At 39.0% G+C, this 15,949-nt stretch overlaps 1 protein-coding gene and 1 non-coding gene across 2 annotated transcripts in view; one reads left to right on the plus strand and one right to left on the minus strand.

The window, feature by feature from the left end:
- Positions 1-14,332, minus strand: part of LOC127418143 (myotilin-like) — a 52,900-nt gene extending 38,568 nt beyond the window's left edge. Inside the window, exons 1-3 of the mRNA XM_051658549.1 lie at positions 14,061-14,332; positions 1,564-1,616; positions 674-824 (exon numbers count right to left, since the gene is read on the minus strand). Coding sequence (XP_051514509.1) covers positions 674-824; positions 1,564-1,571 — 159 coding nt within the window. The 5' untranslated portion in view covers positions 1,572-1,616; positions 14,061-14,332. The remainder of the gene's footprint in view (positions 1-673; positions 825-1,563; positions 1,617-14,060) is intronic.
- On the plus strand, positions 4,570-4,688 carry LOC127418413 (5S ribosomal RNA). Its single transcript, XR_007893424.1, has one exon. It is a non-coding gene; the product is annotated as a 5S ribosomal RNA (ribosomal RNA).
- Positions 14,333-15,949: the final 1,617 nt, after the last annotated feature.

Consider the following 15,949-nt stretch of genomic DNA (forward strand, 5'->3'; position numbering starts at 1 on the left):
GCTTGGCATTTGAGTAAAACAAATAGGCTGGCTGTATTCTACTCTTTGAGAGCTTTCCAACAACATATGACACATGGCTATTTGATGAGTTTGATTTTTTTACCAATTACAATAATATATACAGTGCAAAATTATTAATAAATTATCAAAATGGATTTGTCTGCAAATTTCAAAGCACTTGTTCAGTTATGGACATAATGCCGACATGCATTGTAGAGCTTCTTAGTTTTAAACGATCCCTATTTTGTGTTGGTCAAGACTGTTATTGACTGGCCCATCTGAGCTTAAATGGTTAAATCATAATTTCTGAGGTCGTTTTAGGGTTTACAGCATTGTGTCGTCATGACAACAAAGTTATAAAATTGGATAACTTCACACAGAAAAGGTTATTAAATGATTTATCACACTAAAATCATGTTAACACACATATTGTTTACATCTTGTGGCTATATTTTTGAAAAAGTATTTTAACAATTACGGATTGGCCCCATTGACTTCCAATTTAAGTGTCTCACTGTAACCCAGATTTGTTTCTTTTTCTTTTGTTTTTTAATTAAGGTAGGATGAGTCGAAATACATTTTTGTGGTAATCAACATTATGCCACAAATGCTGTCGATTGCACTTTAATTGTATTGAAAATGTAGAAACCAATGTCACCTCATATTTTCTTACCATCTGAGGACTAATGCAGAGAGGCTGAATTAAACTGGAGTGTCTCTGCTGAAGCATTGTAGAAGAGGAAGATGAAGAAGAAGAGGAGGAGGATGTCTCTCGTGAGCATGATGAGATAGTCAGGGACATAGTGGAGGTTTTTTTCTGGACCCTAGAAAAGTAAGAATGTAAGAGCATAAAGATTATGTCAAAACAAGTATACCACATCATGACACCATATTAACATAATGGTTCTAGACAGTATATAAACATTTATAATGAACATAGGATCAATTAAAGTGATTTAAGGGTAAAGATTCACAAAATAATGTAGGAATCGCTAATCAAATTAGTAATTTATGGGGCTGCATACTGAGGAAATATTTAAAGGTATAGTTTAGCCAAATAAAAATGCTGTCATCATTAACTCACCCTCATATCGTTGTAAACCTGTATGACTTTCTTTCCTCCATGGAACACACATTTTGGAGTCTTTCAGTGCTCTTTTCCAATGCAATAACAATGATTGGGACTGAAGATTTAAAGCTTTTAAAAAGACAAAAGCACCATAAAAGGCTAGTAGTCTAGTCCATATGTGCATTATGGTCTGTAGCTTACATAAAGCTGTCATGTGGCTTAAGAAGTCTTGGAATACAGTATAGTGCAAGTCATATTGACCACTTTTATGCTTTTATGGTGCTTTTGTGTTTTTTTTTAAGCTTGAAAGCTTCCATCCACATTAAATTAATAGCATGAAAAAGAGCGTCTGGCACAGGCTTCAGTTGCTTCTCCATGGAAGAAAGAAAATCATAGGTTTGGAATGACATCAGGGTGAGTAAATAATGACAGAATATTAATTTTGGGGTGAACTATCCCCTTAAAGCTATAGTGTTTCTGTTTCTGTCTCTTACTGTGCCATGTTTCCAGTATCTCCAGAGAGTGTTGATGAGCCCAGCAGGAGACACTTTAACATAAAATGAGAAAAAAGAAATATTGAGTTCATATGGTTTTTGTGTTTAAATAGCTAAAGGAAGGGTTTGACTTAATGCACTATTAACAACAAATGCACAGTCTTTATCTGAAGTGTGTAATTTCTGTTCTTGTCACAAGTTTCACAAACACTTCCCATCTGTCATTGGCATGGTTGGGGAGTAACGGAATACATGTAACGGGAATGTGTATTTAAAATACAAAATATAAGTAACTGTATTCCACTACAGTTACAATTTAAATCATTGGTAATTAGAATACAGTTACATTCAAAAAGTATTTTGATTACTGAAGAGATTACTTTGCATTTTATTGTCATTTGTTTCATTTAATATTTATTCCTTTCAGATGGAAAACATTTATACATATAAATGATGTGATCCAAAGTGCATTTGAACAGCGGTGAAACACTTTCTTATGATGTGTTACATTCATATGAGCAGACAGAGAAGTAAGTTTGAAGTAAGTTTGGAGCAGAAGAAATAGAAATAAACCTTGTGTAAATTGTCAGCTTTACGCTAAGCTAAAATGCTATTTCTAGCCTTTTTACATGCATGTTACCAGTCACAATCATATTTTTTTATCAAGAAAATTCATGTTGGATCATAATTTCTTTTTTTCTAGTATGACCTTTAATATTACGGCAAAAATCATATTCTTGATAATTTTTTTATTGTTTTCCTGTAAAAATATCTAAAAATCCTTAAAACAAGATTGTAGAGCCGAGGAGGGCGGGGCCGGGCTGGAATGAGACACACCCGGTCCCCAATTAGCCTGATGGGGCGCGCGAGGGATAAAGGCGGCCGGGGACGACAGTTCGAGAGAGAGAGAGTGAATTGCATGCAGCTGTACTGTGTGTTTTCAGTTGTGTGTTTTGGTTGTGTTTTTTGGTTAATAAATTGTTATTTAAGTTGTCAAGCCGGTTCTCGCCTCCTCCTTTCCACTAAACCCCCTTACAAAGATCAATTTGATTCATCTTGTTTTAGAAACAACACTGCATAAGATATTTAGGTTTTTCAGAGAATGTATTTTTAACGTGTATTTTGTCTTACTGTACTGGCAGAGTTTTTATAGTCAAAACAAGTGAAAAAATCTACCAGTGCTGAAGAACTAATCCAAAGTATTTAGAATACGTTACTGACCTTGAGTAATCTAACGGAATACGTTACAAATTACATTTTACAGCATGTATTCTGTAATCTGTAGTGGAATACATTTCAAAAGTAACCCTCCCAATCCTTGTCATTGGTTAAACAGGTAGTCAGGCCCCAAATTCACATCACTGGTTGAGATAATGTTGCTGTGTCAGGCAGGTCAGGATGATTAAACTAACAGTGTTAACAAGTTTTAGGGCAATCAACTTAAGAATGGCTTATAGTTGTCTTTGCATATTAAAATGGGGTAGAAAAATAATTTGAACTTTGAAAATGGCACACATTACCATTTAAAGCACAATTATTACCTAACAAATCTGAGGCAAGTGATAGATGTTTTACATTTCCAGCACAGAGCAAAAAAGAAATCTGACATACTGTATGGTGGAGTACAAATGTTTCCATTTTCCTTTTTTATTATTATTATAAAAAATAAATAATAATAAATCATTACAGATTATTATTGCGATTTTATCAGCAAAACAATTTGAGTGAAAAGTACAATTAAAAAATAGACACAAATTTCAGAATTTCTTAGTATATGAAATGTCCATCTCTTGCACACAAGCTGGCATGAACAAAACTTGATCATGTTATCCAGCATGATTTGAGAATGTTCCAAAGAGCATCTTGTGTGCTTCAATGGGAGCAAGAAAAGCCATTAACTTTATGTAAAAAGAAGTTAACATGCTCAATGTCAGAATTTTTTATTTGATTAGTTACCTACAAAGAGTGCATCATAATATTTTGAATGACAAATTTTCAATGTGGCCCACACTGTAAAAAAAGAAAGTATTTTTTTACAGAGAAACTACAGTATAATTTTACATTCATTTCACAATTTTTGTGTCAAATTTCTCTAAAATGCATTTATTCACACCAAATTTACATTTGACCATTTAAGTAACTGATAATATGTGTTACTGAAAAAAACAGGCATTTTCCTTTAAATAAAAGTAAATGTCATAATTTTCACATGTAAAAGTGTCATTTTAACCTGGGACATCTGCAAAAATCTGTCGGTAAAAAAGTTTCTTGCAGTGTAAAACAAACAAACATCTTTTTACAGAGAAAATTTTAATATTTCAATGAGCAATATTTGCTGAAAAATGTCAATTTGGAATTAATAAATGTATTTTAGGGAAATATCATTAGGGAAATCATATTAATTTGATGCTACATTTGCGACACAAGATATTGAGTTTATGTTGTACTCATTATAATGAAGAAATTCAACAAATAATTTTTAGTGAAGTCAACATTAATCTGGAGTTAAGTAACCCCAACATTATTTTTGCTGTTCCTTCAATTTACGTAGCTAAAATGAAAGCAATGCATTTTCATTCTTAGTTTTGTATGTGTACCTAATGCATTTGTGTTTGGATAACATAATTATTCTTTTTTTATTTTGCATTACTGAAATTGATGAGCAATTTCTGTAAAAAATGTCCATAATTTTAACAGACAATACATGCAATTTAACAGTAAAATATTGTAATATAATAAATAAAAGTTTTTGATGTAAAAAGTATGTTTTTACCATTTAATTAATGGTAGAAATTTATATTACATTTAAACAGAGAATACATGTACTTTTGGGGTAAACTGTTGTTAAAATTACAATGAAAAACAGTAATTGAGTGTTCCCAGAAGTCCATGCATGACCCATCACATTTCATTATATTTAATGGAAATAGATGTTTCTTTGTATTTTTTAATTTCCGTAATGTACATTTGGGTGTTCAGTTTATGTTTATTGCATTATATTAGTGTCATTACGGCCATACCACCCTGACCACGCCCGATCTCATCCGATCTCGGAAGCTAAGCAGGGTTGGGCCTGGTTAGTACTTGGATGGGAGGCCGCCTGGGAATACCAGGTGCTGTAAGCTTTAAGGGGCAGTTAAGGCTCTGGGTTACTGATCAGAAGGTCAGGGGTTCAAGCCCCAGCACCACCAAGATGCCACCATTGGGCCCTTGAGCAAGGCCCTTGACCCTATCTGCTCCAGGAGTGCCACATCATGGCTGACCCTGCACTCTGACCCCAGCCTAGCTGGGATATGTGAAAAAGAAGAATTTCACTGTATATGTGCAAATGTATAATGTGTGATAAAGAAAATTATAAATTAAATTATTATCATGTGTTAACCTGTCTCTACATGTTTATTAATTATTGCTCCTGGAAGAGACACTCATCATGTGGCCTTCTGTTGTTACTAAGGTTGTTTAACAATACATTTTAATTTTTGTAGTTCCATAAGGCTGGTATATTCATTTTATATCATTTAATAAAATAAATGGCAGTAAATGTTAAAATTAAGAGCAATTATGTGTTTTTGTGCAAGATGAATAAAGTGGGAGATTTTTAAATATTTATTGTTCTGTTATGATGAGATTTAGAAGAGTTTCTGAAAGGTTTTGGGAGTTTTGGGAGTTACCACTGCAGTGAAAAGTTGAGCTTGAGCTTAAAAGCTCCTGAAATTTAAAGCTCCCTTAAGATTCAGTTCTCTTGACATTGCGTCACTAAGCTGACCCTATGGGGAACGATCTTCTACACAACCTAGTTGAAACCCATCTACAATAATAGCAATTCTAAGACTGGCTATGGTGTTTAAGCCCTGCTCTTTTAGGCGCGAAGATGTCCGGTATAAAAGCGGGCGAGTAAATACCATTCCTTACAATTTTCTTCTTTCAAGACAGCAGTTCATCTCTTGTCTAGGAGCCCTCTACTACTTCACCGTCGACATACACAAGTCAGCAGGTGGGATCTTCACGGCAACGAGAAGACTTTCCACTCCCCTGCAGTGTTCCGGCAAACATTTATTCAGCCTCGCCGCTTGACGCTACGCTGGCTGCTTCAGCATCCTGATTCTCCGCAGAGCTTCGGAAGGAGTTTTGTATCCTTATAAGCTAATGTTGATATTGTATATATATATATATATATATATATATATATATATATATATATATATATATATATATATACATACCTAAAAGAGCCGCTTACGTGTTTGCGTCTTTTTAAAGATGTCATTCTGTAAGTGTTCCTTATACAAGGGACACATCCCGCCGTCAGATCAGCATGAGAGCTACATTCGCTGTCTGGGCCACACCCATGAAGAGACAGCTCACATGGAGACAGACTGCCCTCACTGTGAGGGCATGAGTCTCAAGATGGTTTGCTCGCAAATCGCCCTCGTTCTGAGTCTCCCGCGCCCTCCCACCCACCTCTTCTGTGACTCCAGAGGGATCACACCAGGAGGCACAGCGGAGCCGCGAGGTCGAGCAGGATGAATTTGAGTTGGACCTTGTGCCGGCACATGCCCCGCAAGCCCCTCAATCTCCATGTACTCCATGCGATGGCGGTGCTCCAAGTTTTCCAAGCTAAGCTCCTCAAGCAAATGGATGAGCAAGGTTATGATCCAGAAACATTCAAAGAGCTCCGCACTACTACAAACTTGGAGCCACAAAAGTCACTGCACAGGCTGTTGACAAGTCAATGGGCAACCTGGTGGATGTGGATCATCACATCTGGCTGATCCTCACAGAAATGTGTAACGCGGAAAAAGCCGCTCTATTTGATGCTCCGGTGGCTACAGCTGGCCTTTTCAGAAGCTCTGTGGATAGATTTGCTGAGCGCTACATCAAGACTCAGCAACACTCACAGGCTATGAGACATTTTATGCCAAAACGGAGCAGTACTTCATCACAACTGGCTCGTTCCAGCACTGTCCCGACTGACCCAGCTAAAAACCCCACAGCTCCTGAGCCACCAGTAAAGCCACGCAAGCCGTGGCCCAAACAAAGGTAGCCACCTCAGCGTGAGCCCCGTGCCGAGGGAACCATGACAGGCACAGCCCTATGAAGTGGAAAGCAGAGCTCGCCGTTCCTCCTGGGCCCATCACGAAGAATGCTGTTGCCCTCTTCCCCACTGCTGTTTGTCGGGAAAGAATATTGTTGTTCAAAATAGTGTTCAAAATGTTGTTTCTGTGTTGCACATGCACGAGACGCTCACATTTTTTCAATAAAGAGATCTTTTCCACTTCAAAGCCCACACATTATGCACAACCTCTTCCCAATGGTGAGCGGTGCATTATATCATACAATCAACAAACCAAATTGTCTTATTATGTGGACACATGGCGAGTCCTTACAAGCATTTCCGACTGGGTGCTAGAAATGATCGAACATGGTTATATGATCCAATTTGCACGTCGGCCGCCCCGTTTTAATGGTGTTCTGTCTTCCACGGTCCCGTTTGAAGATGCGTCAGTGTTACGAGCCGAAATACATAATCTTCTTGCAAATAACACGATAGAGGTTGTTCCAAATTGTCAAGCCCACAAAGGGTTTTACAGCTGCTTGTGGTGATGGGGGCATGGTCGTTGTGTCTGTCTGAGGGAGAGAGGGAGTGGTGTGGCTCGTCAAGCTGGTTGACATGATTTCTAAGAGCTGTTTCTCATTACAGTGATAGCAGAGAGACACCTTTAAACATAGAGAGAGAACGAGTCGAGTGTACAGTGTTGGCGTCTGTTGATACTGAGTGTTTATTCTACTGAGTGTTGTGAAGAAGTTTGTTTATTTTGAGAGTGTTATTGAACTGAGTAAAAGCACAGAAAGAGTGCATATGCTGTGCACAGAGGCAAAGGAAATAAAAGCCTACCTGAAGCGTCACTGCTCCCCATCTCCTCATTTCCACACACGAACTCTGGCGTGGTGTCACACCGCTATTTTCTTTTCCCAAAGAAAGACGGCGGGCTTCGGCCAATTTTATATCTGAGACATTTGAATCGTGCACTTGCGGATCTTATCGCACGTCCGCCTACACGATTGGTTTGCTTCGATAGATCTGAAAGACGCGTACTGTCATGTTCAAATTGTACAACATCACAGGATGTTTTAGATTTGCGTTTGAGGGAACTGCGTATCAGTTCAAAGTCCTGCCCTTCGGATTGTCCCTGGCTCCTCACACGTTCACAAAGTGCATCCATGCGGTACTCGCCCCTCTGAAACTGAGCACATTTTGAACTGACTCGACAATTGGCTATTACTAGCTCAATCAGAGGCTCTATTATGCTAGCACCGGGACCTATTGCTCCAACATCTAAACAGCTTGGGCCTCAATGTCAACTGGGCGAAGAGCACGTTCTCCCTCAGCCAACAAATCTCCTTTTTGGGAGTCCATCTCGGCTCCGTGAGCAAGCGTACGCATCTCACGAATGAGCGTGTTCAGGCCATTCTTCAGTGTTTGTCTCAGTTCATATTGGGGAGGACACTTGCATTGAAGCTGTTTCAAAAAGCATTGGGACTTATGGCGGCAGCATCCGCCATCATTCCATTAGGTCTCTTACACATGAGACCTCTTCAGTACTGCTCAAGCGCCGTGTGCCATGACATGTTTGGCACCAAGGGCGCATGCGCATCATTATATCGCGCCACTGTCTAGCTGCTCTAGCACCTTGGACAGCTCCTGCCTTCTACCAGCAAGGTATCATGCTGGGGCAGATTTTCAGGTGGAAAGTGGTGACCACAGACACTGTTTTCAACACAGGTTGGGGGGTGGTGTGCAGTGGATGTCTGACTTTCAGCACATGAACATGTGTGAAGAGGGTATGGCACATCAACTGCCTGGAGCTGTCGGCTGTTTTCCTAGCCTTGAAGGCTTTTCAGCCCAAAATAGCGAATTATCATGTTCTGATTTGCTCAGACAACATGACAGTTATGGCATACATAAACTGCCAAGGCAGAATACGTTCCCTGCCAATGAAGAGACTGACGTGTCACCTCCTCCTATGTAGCGAGCGTCATCTCCTCTCCCTGCGGGCGACATATGTCCCAGGCTGTCTGAATTACGGTGCGGACCTATTGTCATGCCAAGTGGTGATGCCGGGTGAATGAAGAATTCATCCTCAGACTGTCCTGAGGATTTAGGAAAAATTTTGCCTCAGCGGAGAATGCCCACTGTCCTCTCTGGTACTCCAAGCCCCAAGCTCCGCTAGGAAATGGCCTTTGAAATGCAAGTACGTGTTTCCCCAAATGTGCCTCCTTCACTTCGTCGTATGCTGTCAAGCTGTCAATAAGTCTGAGAGAACAAGGAAACAATTCTATTGGTTGCGCCGAAGTGGCCCAATCAGTCCTGGTTTCCCGAAATGAGATTTTGGACGGACCTCCATGGAAAATACAGCTGAGGAGGGATATCCTCTCTCAAGCGCAGGGCACAATCTGGCATCCCCAGCCCAAGCTGTGGAACCTGCATGTGTGAACGGAGCGCGCTAAACAGGCCAGACCTGACTCGGTTGGTAATGAACACCATTTTACAGGCTAGAGCGCCGTCTACGAGACACCTTTACGAACTGAAATGGAATGACTTCACTAATTGGTGCTTTTCACATGGCAAAGACCCAGTGAACTGCCCCATACCTGAAATTCTTACATTTCTTCAAGAGCGATTGGATGCAGGGCTCATGCCATCAACGCTCAAAGTTTATGTGGCAACTATAGCTGCGTATTACGCACCTGAAGCCGGCACCTCTGTAGGCAAACATGATTTAATCATAAAGTTCCTAAGGGGAGTGAGGTGGTTAAATCCCCCTCGCCCGGCTACAGTTCCGAATTGGGACCTAACTTTGGTCCTAAATGTGCTCACGGGGCCCACCTTCGAGTCTCCAGACTCTGTTGAATTGCGTGTGCTTTCTATTAAGACCACATTACTGCTGGCTCTGACCTCAGTAAAACAGTTCGGTGATTTGCAAGCACTGCAAAAATCTGCCCCAGCATGACCAGCTCTTTGTGCTATGGAGGATGCACGAAAGGAATGTCCATCTCCAACCAAAGACTTTCTCACTGGATTGTTGATGGAATCGCCCTGGCTTACGAGTCGCAGGGAGCAAATTGCACAATTGGTGTTAAAGCACACTCAACTAGAGGCATGGCCTCTTCATGGGCATGGACGAACGGTGTGTCCTTACAAGACATATGTTTGCAGCATGATGGTCTTCTCAAAACACATTTGCAAGTTTTTACAACCTAGATGTAACATCTCTCTCATCACAAGTCCTCTCTGTCTAGGGCGCTTGCTATTTTGTTGGCCAAACATACATTTATGCACCTTTTTTTTAAAAGGGCTCCCTGTTTTACACAACCGCCTGCATTCAGACCGTTGTATTTCCCAAAAGTCACAAGCACTTTCATTATAAATATAACCTTCTTCCCGACTGGGTTTGTGAAGACATTAATTCATACTATATGACTATAGTTCATATATCCATTCTGAGTGTTCCCCTTATGGCTCACCATGAGGGTCATTCACTTGCGGCATATTCATGTCGGTTGTCATCCCGTAGGACTGCGGCATCATGTTTCCGCTCTGGGAGGGTTATGTCATGTAGTGCGGCGTGATGGGACTCTGTTCACCATAGTGTCAGTTTAGTGATGCAATGTCAAGTGAACTGAATCGTAAGGGAATGTCTTGGTTATGAATGTAACCTCGGTTCCCTGAGATGAAGGGAACGAGACACTGCGTAAGCTGGCAGCACTATAGACCCAGAGTTTTTTGTCCCTCTCTGTCCCTCAGTCAGAAAATTCTGAGGAATTGTGTTTGCATGCCTGCTTTTATACCAGACAACTTCGCACCTAAAAGGGCGGGGCTTAAACGCCATAGCCATTCTAAGAATTGACGTTATTGTAGAAGGGTTTTTACTAGGTTGTGCAGAAGGACACTCCCCATAGCGAGGTTACATACATAACCAAGTCATTTCTAGCACTTAAAAGAATAAGTCTAAATTAGTTTAAAGTGCATAGTGTGGTCAACCTAGACTCTTAAAGTTAAAAAACTTAAATGAATTTGTTGGTGTGGTACAGTAATTACAGTAAAACGTGTTTGTTTTATTTTTTTTAATTAATGGTCTAAAAATGTTATTTCTATTTACAGTCACAAAAAATATTTATTGTTTACTAATTTTTAAAAAAAAAATTTTATTAAGAGTCAAAACATGCATTTTAATTTTATACATCTTAAACATGTCATTTCAACATACAGTGTTGACATACTATTTGAAATTATTATTTAAACATGTTGTGGTGATGTGGGTGTGGCTGAGCGACGTCTGTGGAGAGCAAGGCCCAGAGAGGAAGAACGGTAAGGATTGACACCTGTGGGAAAATATCTCTAACAGCTGTTCTGTGTTACAGTGAGAGCTGGAGAGGGATAAAAAGGGAGTCCAGACCTCCAGAGAAGAGAGAGAGAGAGAGCGATACACAAAGCTGTGTGTGTATGCATTTATGTTGATCTGAAAAGCTACCAGTTTGTGTTATACTGAAAAGTATCAAAAATAAAAGGCTTACGTTGGATTGTTCACCTGGCCCCCGCTTCCTCCTTCAGTAGAGAGCTAGTGATCTGTCAAAGTGGTGCCGAAACCCGGGAATTAAGAGGAAGCAGAGGCCAGGTGAACAATCCAACGTAAGCCTTTTATTTTTGATACTTTTCAGTATAACACAAACTGGTAGCTTTTCAGATCAACATAAATGCATACACACACAGCTTCGTGTGTCACTCTCTCTCTCTCTCTCTTCTCTGGAGGTCTGGACTCCCTTTTTATCCCTCTCCAGCTCTCACTGTAACACAGAACAGCTGTTAGAGATAATTTCCCACAGGTGTCAGTCCTTACCATTCTTCCTCTCCTGGACTCACTCTCCACAGATGTTGCTCGGCCACGCCCACATCACCACACATGTTATTTCAGATTATGGTTGAAACACCTGCAGACTGTGCAGACTTTTGATCCCCACTGTATGATAAAATGTAAACAATAATGATAAGAAAGGTGACATTGACAACCATAAACAAACAAACACTGAAACTTATAACTCTCTTTATCTTCTCCATATTCTCATTGTATTCTGTCCTACTAAATGCAAAATTGTAAACAGGCTGTTGATTCAAATGACTTTATCCAGTGTCATAAGTGTAACCCTGTCTATGGGTCCCTGTTCTGTGCTTTCACTGAGAGAGGCAACAAAACCTGAGCGGAGCTCTGAGCTAATTTGGTTGTGCCTTCTGTGTTGGATTTAGAAACACGTGGTGCATGATAAATCTTTCACCCTGCTTAGAATGCATCAACAAAGTCTCAAAGAAAAGAGGTTTGTATTCACAACAGTTTTAATCACAAAAAATCGTGCAATAACACTTTACAATAAGGTTGTATTTGTTAACTTTGGTTAACAACAAAACATGAACTAACAATGAACAAAATTTACAGCAGTAATTACATTTTTTAATCCATTACAAACTAACATGAGCTAGTAATTTATAATTGTATTTTCATAAATGAACATTAACTAAGATAAATAAATGCTGTAAAAAAATATATATTTATTAGTTTATGATAACTAATGCATTTACTAATGTTAACCAATGCAGCCTTACTGTAAAGTGTTTCCAATAATCCTATATGAGTCAGCATTAGGTGGTACTGACAGCCGATCACCTGAAGGATTAATCCAACTTTTGTGAATGTGATTATAGTGCCTTCACTCTATAGATTCATTATATATATATATATATATATATATATACTGAACAGTGAGTGGACTGTCATTAAGTTGTCTATCAAGGTAGCATTTAGGCATAGTGAGGAACACTTTAAAAAAAAAAGAAAAGAAAAAAAGGTTCATATGGTTCAGAGCCCATTAGAGGACAGGGAGGGAATTTATTTTCTTCGTTTAGCTTTCCCTCATAATTATTTTGAGTTCCCTCACAATAAATTAACTTTAACTACAGTAACCATATTTGAAGTATGGTATTTGTAGTAAAACTACAGTAACCACAAAATTTACCATGGTTTTACTATAGTAATAGTTCAACTATGGTTACTGTGGTAAAATTAACAGTGGTTTTACTACAGTAGCTATATTTTAACCATGGTTTTTGTTGAAAAACTATAGTAACCACAAGATTAACTAAGGTTATTAGTCGTATTTACTACAATATTTCTACAGTAAATCATTGTTAATTGTATCCAAACCATTGTTTGTGCAAAAAAAAAAAAAAAAAAAAGGTTACTACAGTCATGTTACTTCAATATTACTATAGTAAATCATGGTTAATTTATTGTGAGGGAACACAAAATAATTGCAAGGGAATGCTAAACATATTGCAGGGGGCTCAATAAATTGAAAAGACTTATTCACAAGAATTAACTCACTTTTATCTATTTAGTTCCATAACAATTTTGTTTCTTTGTTTTTCCTGCTTGTGTTTTTTACACATGAATGCTAAATTTGAGGTGATCTGATTATGGGAATAAGCATAAAGTTGGACATACTCTATTTAATAACTAGTTTTACAATAAAACTTTTTGTGGGGGTCAATTCTTAAAGGGGTCATGACATGAGGAATCCACTTTTCATAGATCTTTTAACATATAAGAGTTCATTGTACTATAAAAACATACTTGAAGTTTCAGAATTCAAAACATCCTCCTCACTGCAAAAAGAGCATTTGTTGAAACCAAGCCACCGAAACCACTCGTTCTCGACTTGCTCCACATTATTATGTCACACTGTGGTAGACATTTGAATCTGACTGCCTCCACAACAACACAACAAAGCCTACTTTACCTTATCACTTCTGTAGCCCCGCCCATTAGCGTCAAGCAGTGATATGGTAGGTCAGTCAAGAGCAGAGAGCCATTCAGAACAGTGGGCATTTACTGTCAAGTCTTAAAGGAGAAGCAATGCCAAAACCGAGTGTTTCTGACAGAGGGTCAGAATGAGGGTGGAAAATGATAATGTTTTACAAATATATAAGACTGTTTATTGTGCAAAAACTTTACTAAAATTATAAGTGAACCTCAAAGAACATATTAAAATAATAAAAAATGCATGTCATGACCTCTATAAAGGATAAATCTAACATTTTCCAAATATTCTCTGCCTTCACAAGGAAGAAATGTTTGACCTGAGAGTGGAGTGCTAGCACCCATAGACTGCAGCACCCATGAACAACAAGATGTCTCAATAACGGCATTGCAGCCAGTTGTATTTTTAGCACAACCATCTAATGTCTGTCCATTAAACATGAGCAAGAATAAAAGGTCCACATGTTTATAGAAATGCAAAGTCCATTTGCATGGAGCGACTCAATATCATAAGTTAAATCAATAGGACACCCTATAGCCAGAACACAACGCGTATCCATTCTTCCAAGTTGCCAACTCTCAGGCAAAGAAAAACAATGCACCTGTTTAAAAAAAACAGAGCCTTACCCTTGTATCCTGTTAGTGCTGAGGGGCCAGTAAAAATTCCACTGAGCTGACAACACCAAGACTAAAGGACGTCATGAAGAATCTGCACACCTTGTTGCCCTCTCAAAAAGAGTGCAGAATGTCTTTCTCACCCCCTCTTTTACAGGTTTTCTTCTACACAGAGAGAGAAATGAAGGAGGTGGGACAAGCACTCAGTCCAGGCTTTAGGTAGACTGATGGCAGTCCAGCCTGACTGCAGGTTGTCTGGGAAGGTATAAGGTGCAGAGTAAAGTGAGGAAGTAAGTTCAAAGCCATCTCAGATTTCAGTCTGTTCATCTGGCACAGCTGACTCCACAGTAAACGGGTGAACCAAACACTTGGGTGTCAAATATAGACCACACTCATGCTCTCAACCTCAGGGATCGAAATAGCATATGCAAGAAGCTAACATGCAGCAAAGATATCTCTCCTATTAAACATTGTTCTGTCTATCCCACTTCCAGGGAGAATGGGTTGGTTGGTTGGTTGGTTGGTTGGTTTGACATCCTCCCTAGCTTGGCACACTTACAAGAATTCATGGTAGAGGTGGAAATGTCTGATTTGTGAACTTTTTTCCAGTTATACTGATTCAGTGATTTAGTCCAGTGGAGTGGAAAATCTGTTTCTCACACAAAAGTATTGTATGGCTTCAGAAAAAAAGAGATGGTAGGCAGAATGTTGCAGACTGACAGCCTTGGGACCAATGTATTCTTCAGCTGTCCGCGTTGGTGATCGGTTTGCGCACAGTATGCATGATGCAAATTTTGTCATCAGCACAGTCTGCATGGACTGTATGCGTGCTGAGAAAATTTGCCTCGTCTACGCACCCTTACAAAAATTCTAGAGTTCTGGCAAATGTGACGCAACATTGCCACAAATTTGGCACTCGTTATTTTAATATGCAAATGAGCTTGTGATTCACCGCAAATGTCAGAAGTTTGCAGCTCTTAATTAGTAGTGGTGAACCTGCAGCAAACCTTTGGCAACAAAGGTGAATTTGCGTCATATTTGCGACAAACTCTCGATTTTTGTAAGGGTATTGTTGGTGCATGCACCTGACATTGACTGTACAAAAAAGAGTATCACAAAGCAGTCATACTGTGAATGTGTCAAAAGCTTTCGTATTCACTTGCGGTCAAAAGATTTTATTTTAAAAAGCAAAAAAAAAATTATTTAAAAAAGCAAAAGCAGCGCGATCTGATTCGGAATGCAGAAAAATGAAGTACACCTGGGCCTTAAGTCACCATTCTCTTTCATTGCATCTGTTTTTCCATACAAAGAAAATGAATGGTGACTGCAGATTTAATTCTGCCTAATATCTCCTTTTACTTTACACAGAAGAAAGAAACAAAGTAAAAAATTAAACCTGGTCTCATTGCATCATGTTACTATACAACATCTTTGCAAAATGAATTTTAAGTGGCTTGCTCTACGTATCATGGCAGTTATCTGGTGAACTGAACACAAGAGACGCTACAACAATGACTTTTATTCACTTTCACACCTAGCACAAGTAAAAAGGCAGAAAGTTTATAAATACTTTTCAGCCTGTTCCTCACACAATGTTATTATATGATATCTAAACCCTTTTACTATAGCACATAAATTGTAAGGTGGTACATTTTAATGTCTGCATTGCAAAACCAACTACAGTTTCAAGCTTGTTTGAGTTCATATCTTTTGAATTAAAAATGTCAAAAGATAGAATTATGAAAGTTAAAGTAAATGTGTTACAACAGATTGCAAATAATTACATCTATATCTGACTCTCTGACTCTGCTGAGGTGATCTTGTAATTGATGAACCCAGTTTGCAATCACTTGCGTACTAGTGTGTGCACCAAACAAGAGACAGCGAGTCTGTAAGTGTGC

Source organism: Myxocyprinus asiaticus, chromosome 27 (assembly GCF_019703515.2).
Source record: "Myxocyprinus asiaticus isolate MX2 ecotype Aquarium Trade chromosome 27, UBuf_Myxa_2, whole genome shotgun sequence".
NCBI classification, from domain to species: domain Eukaryota; kingdom Metazoa; phylum Chordata; class Actinopteri; order Cypriniformes; family Catostomidae; genus Myxocyprinus; species Myxocyprinus asiaticus.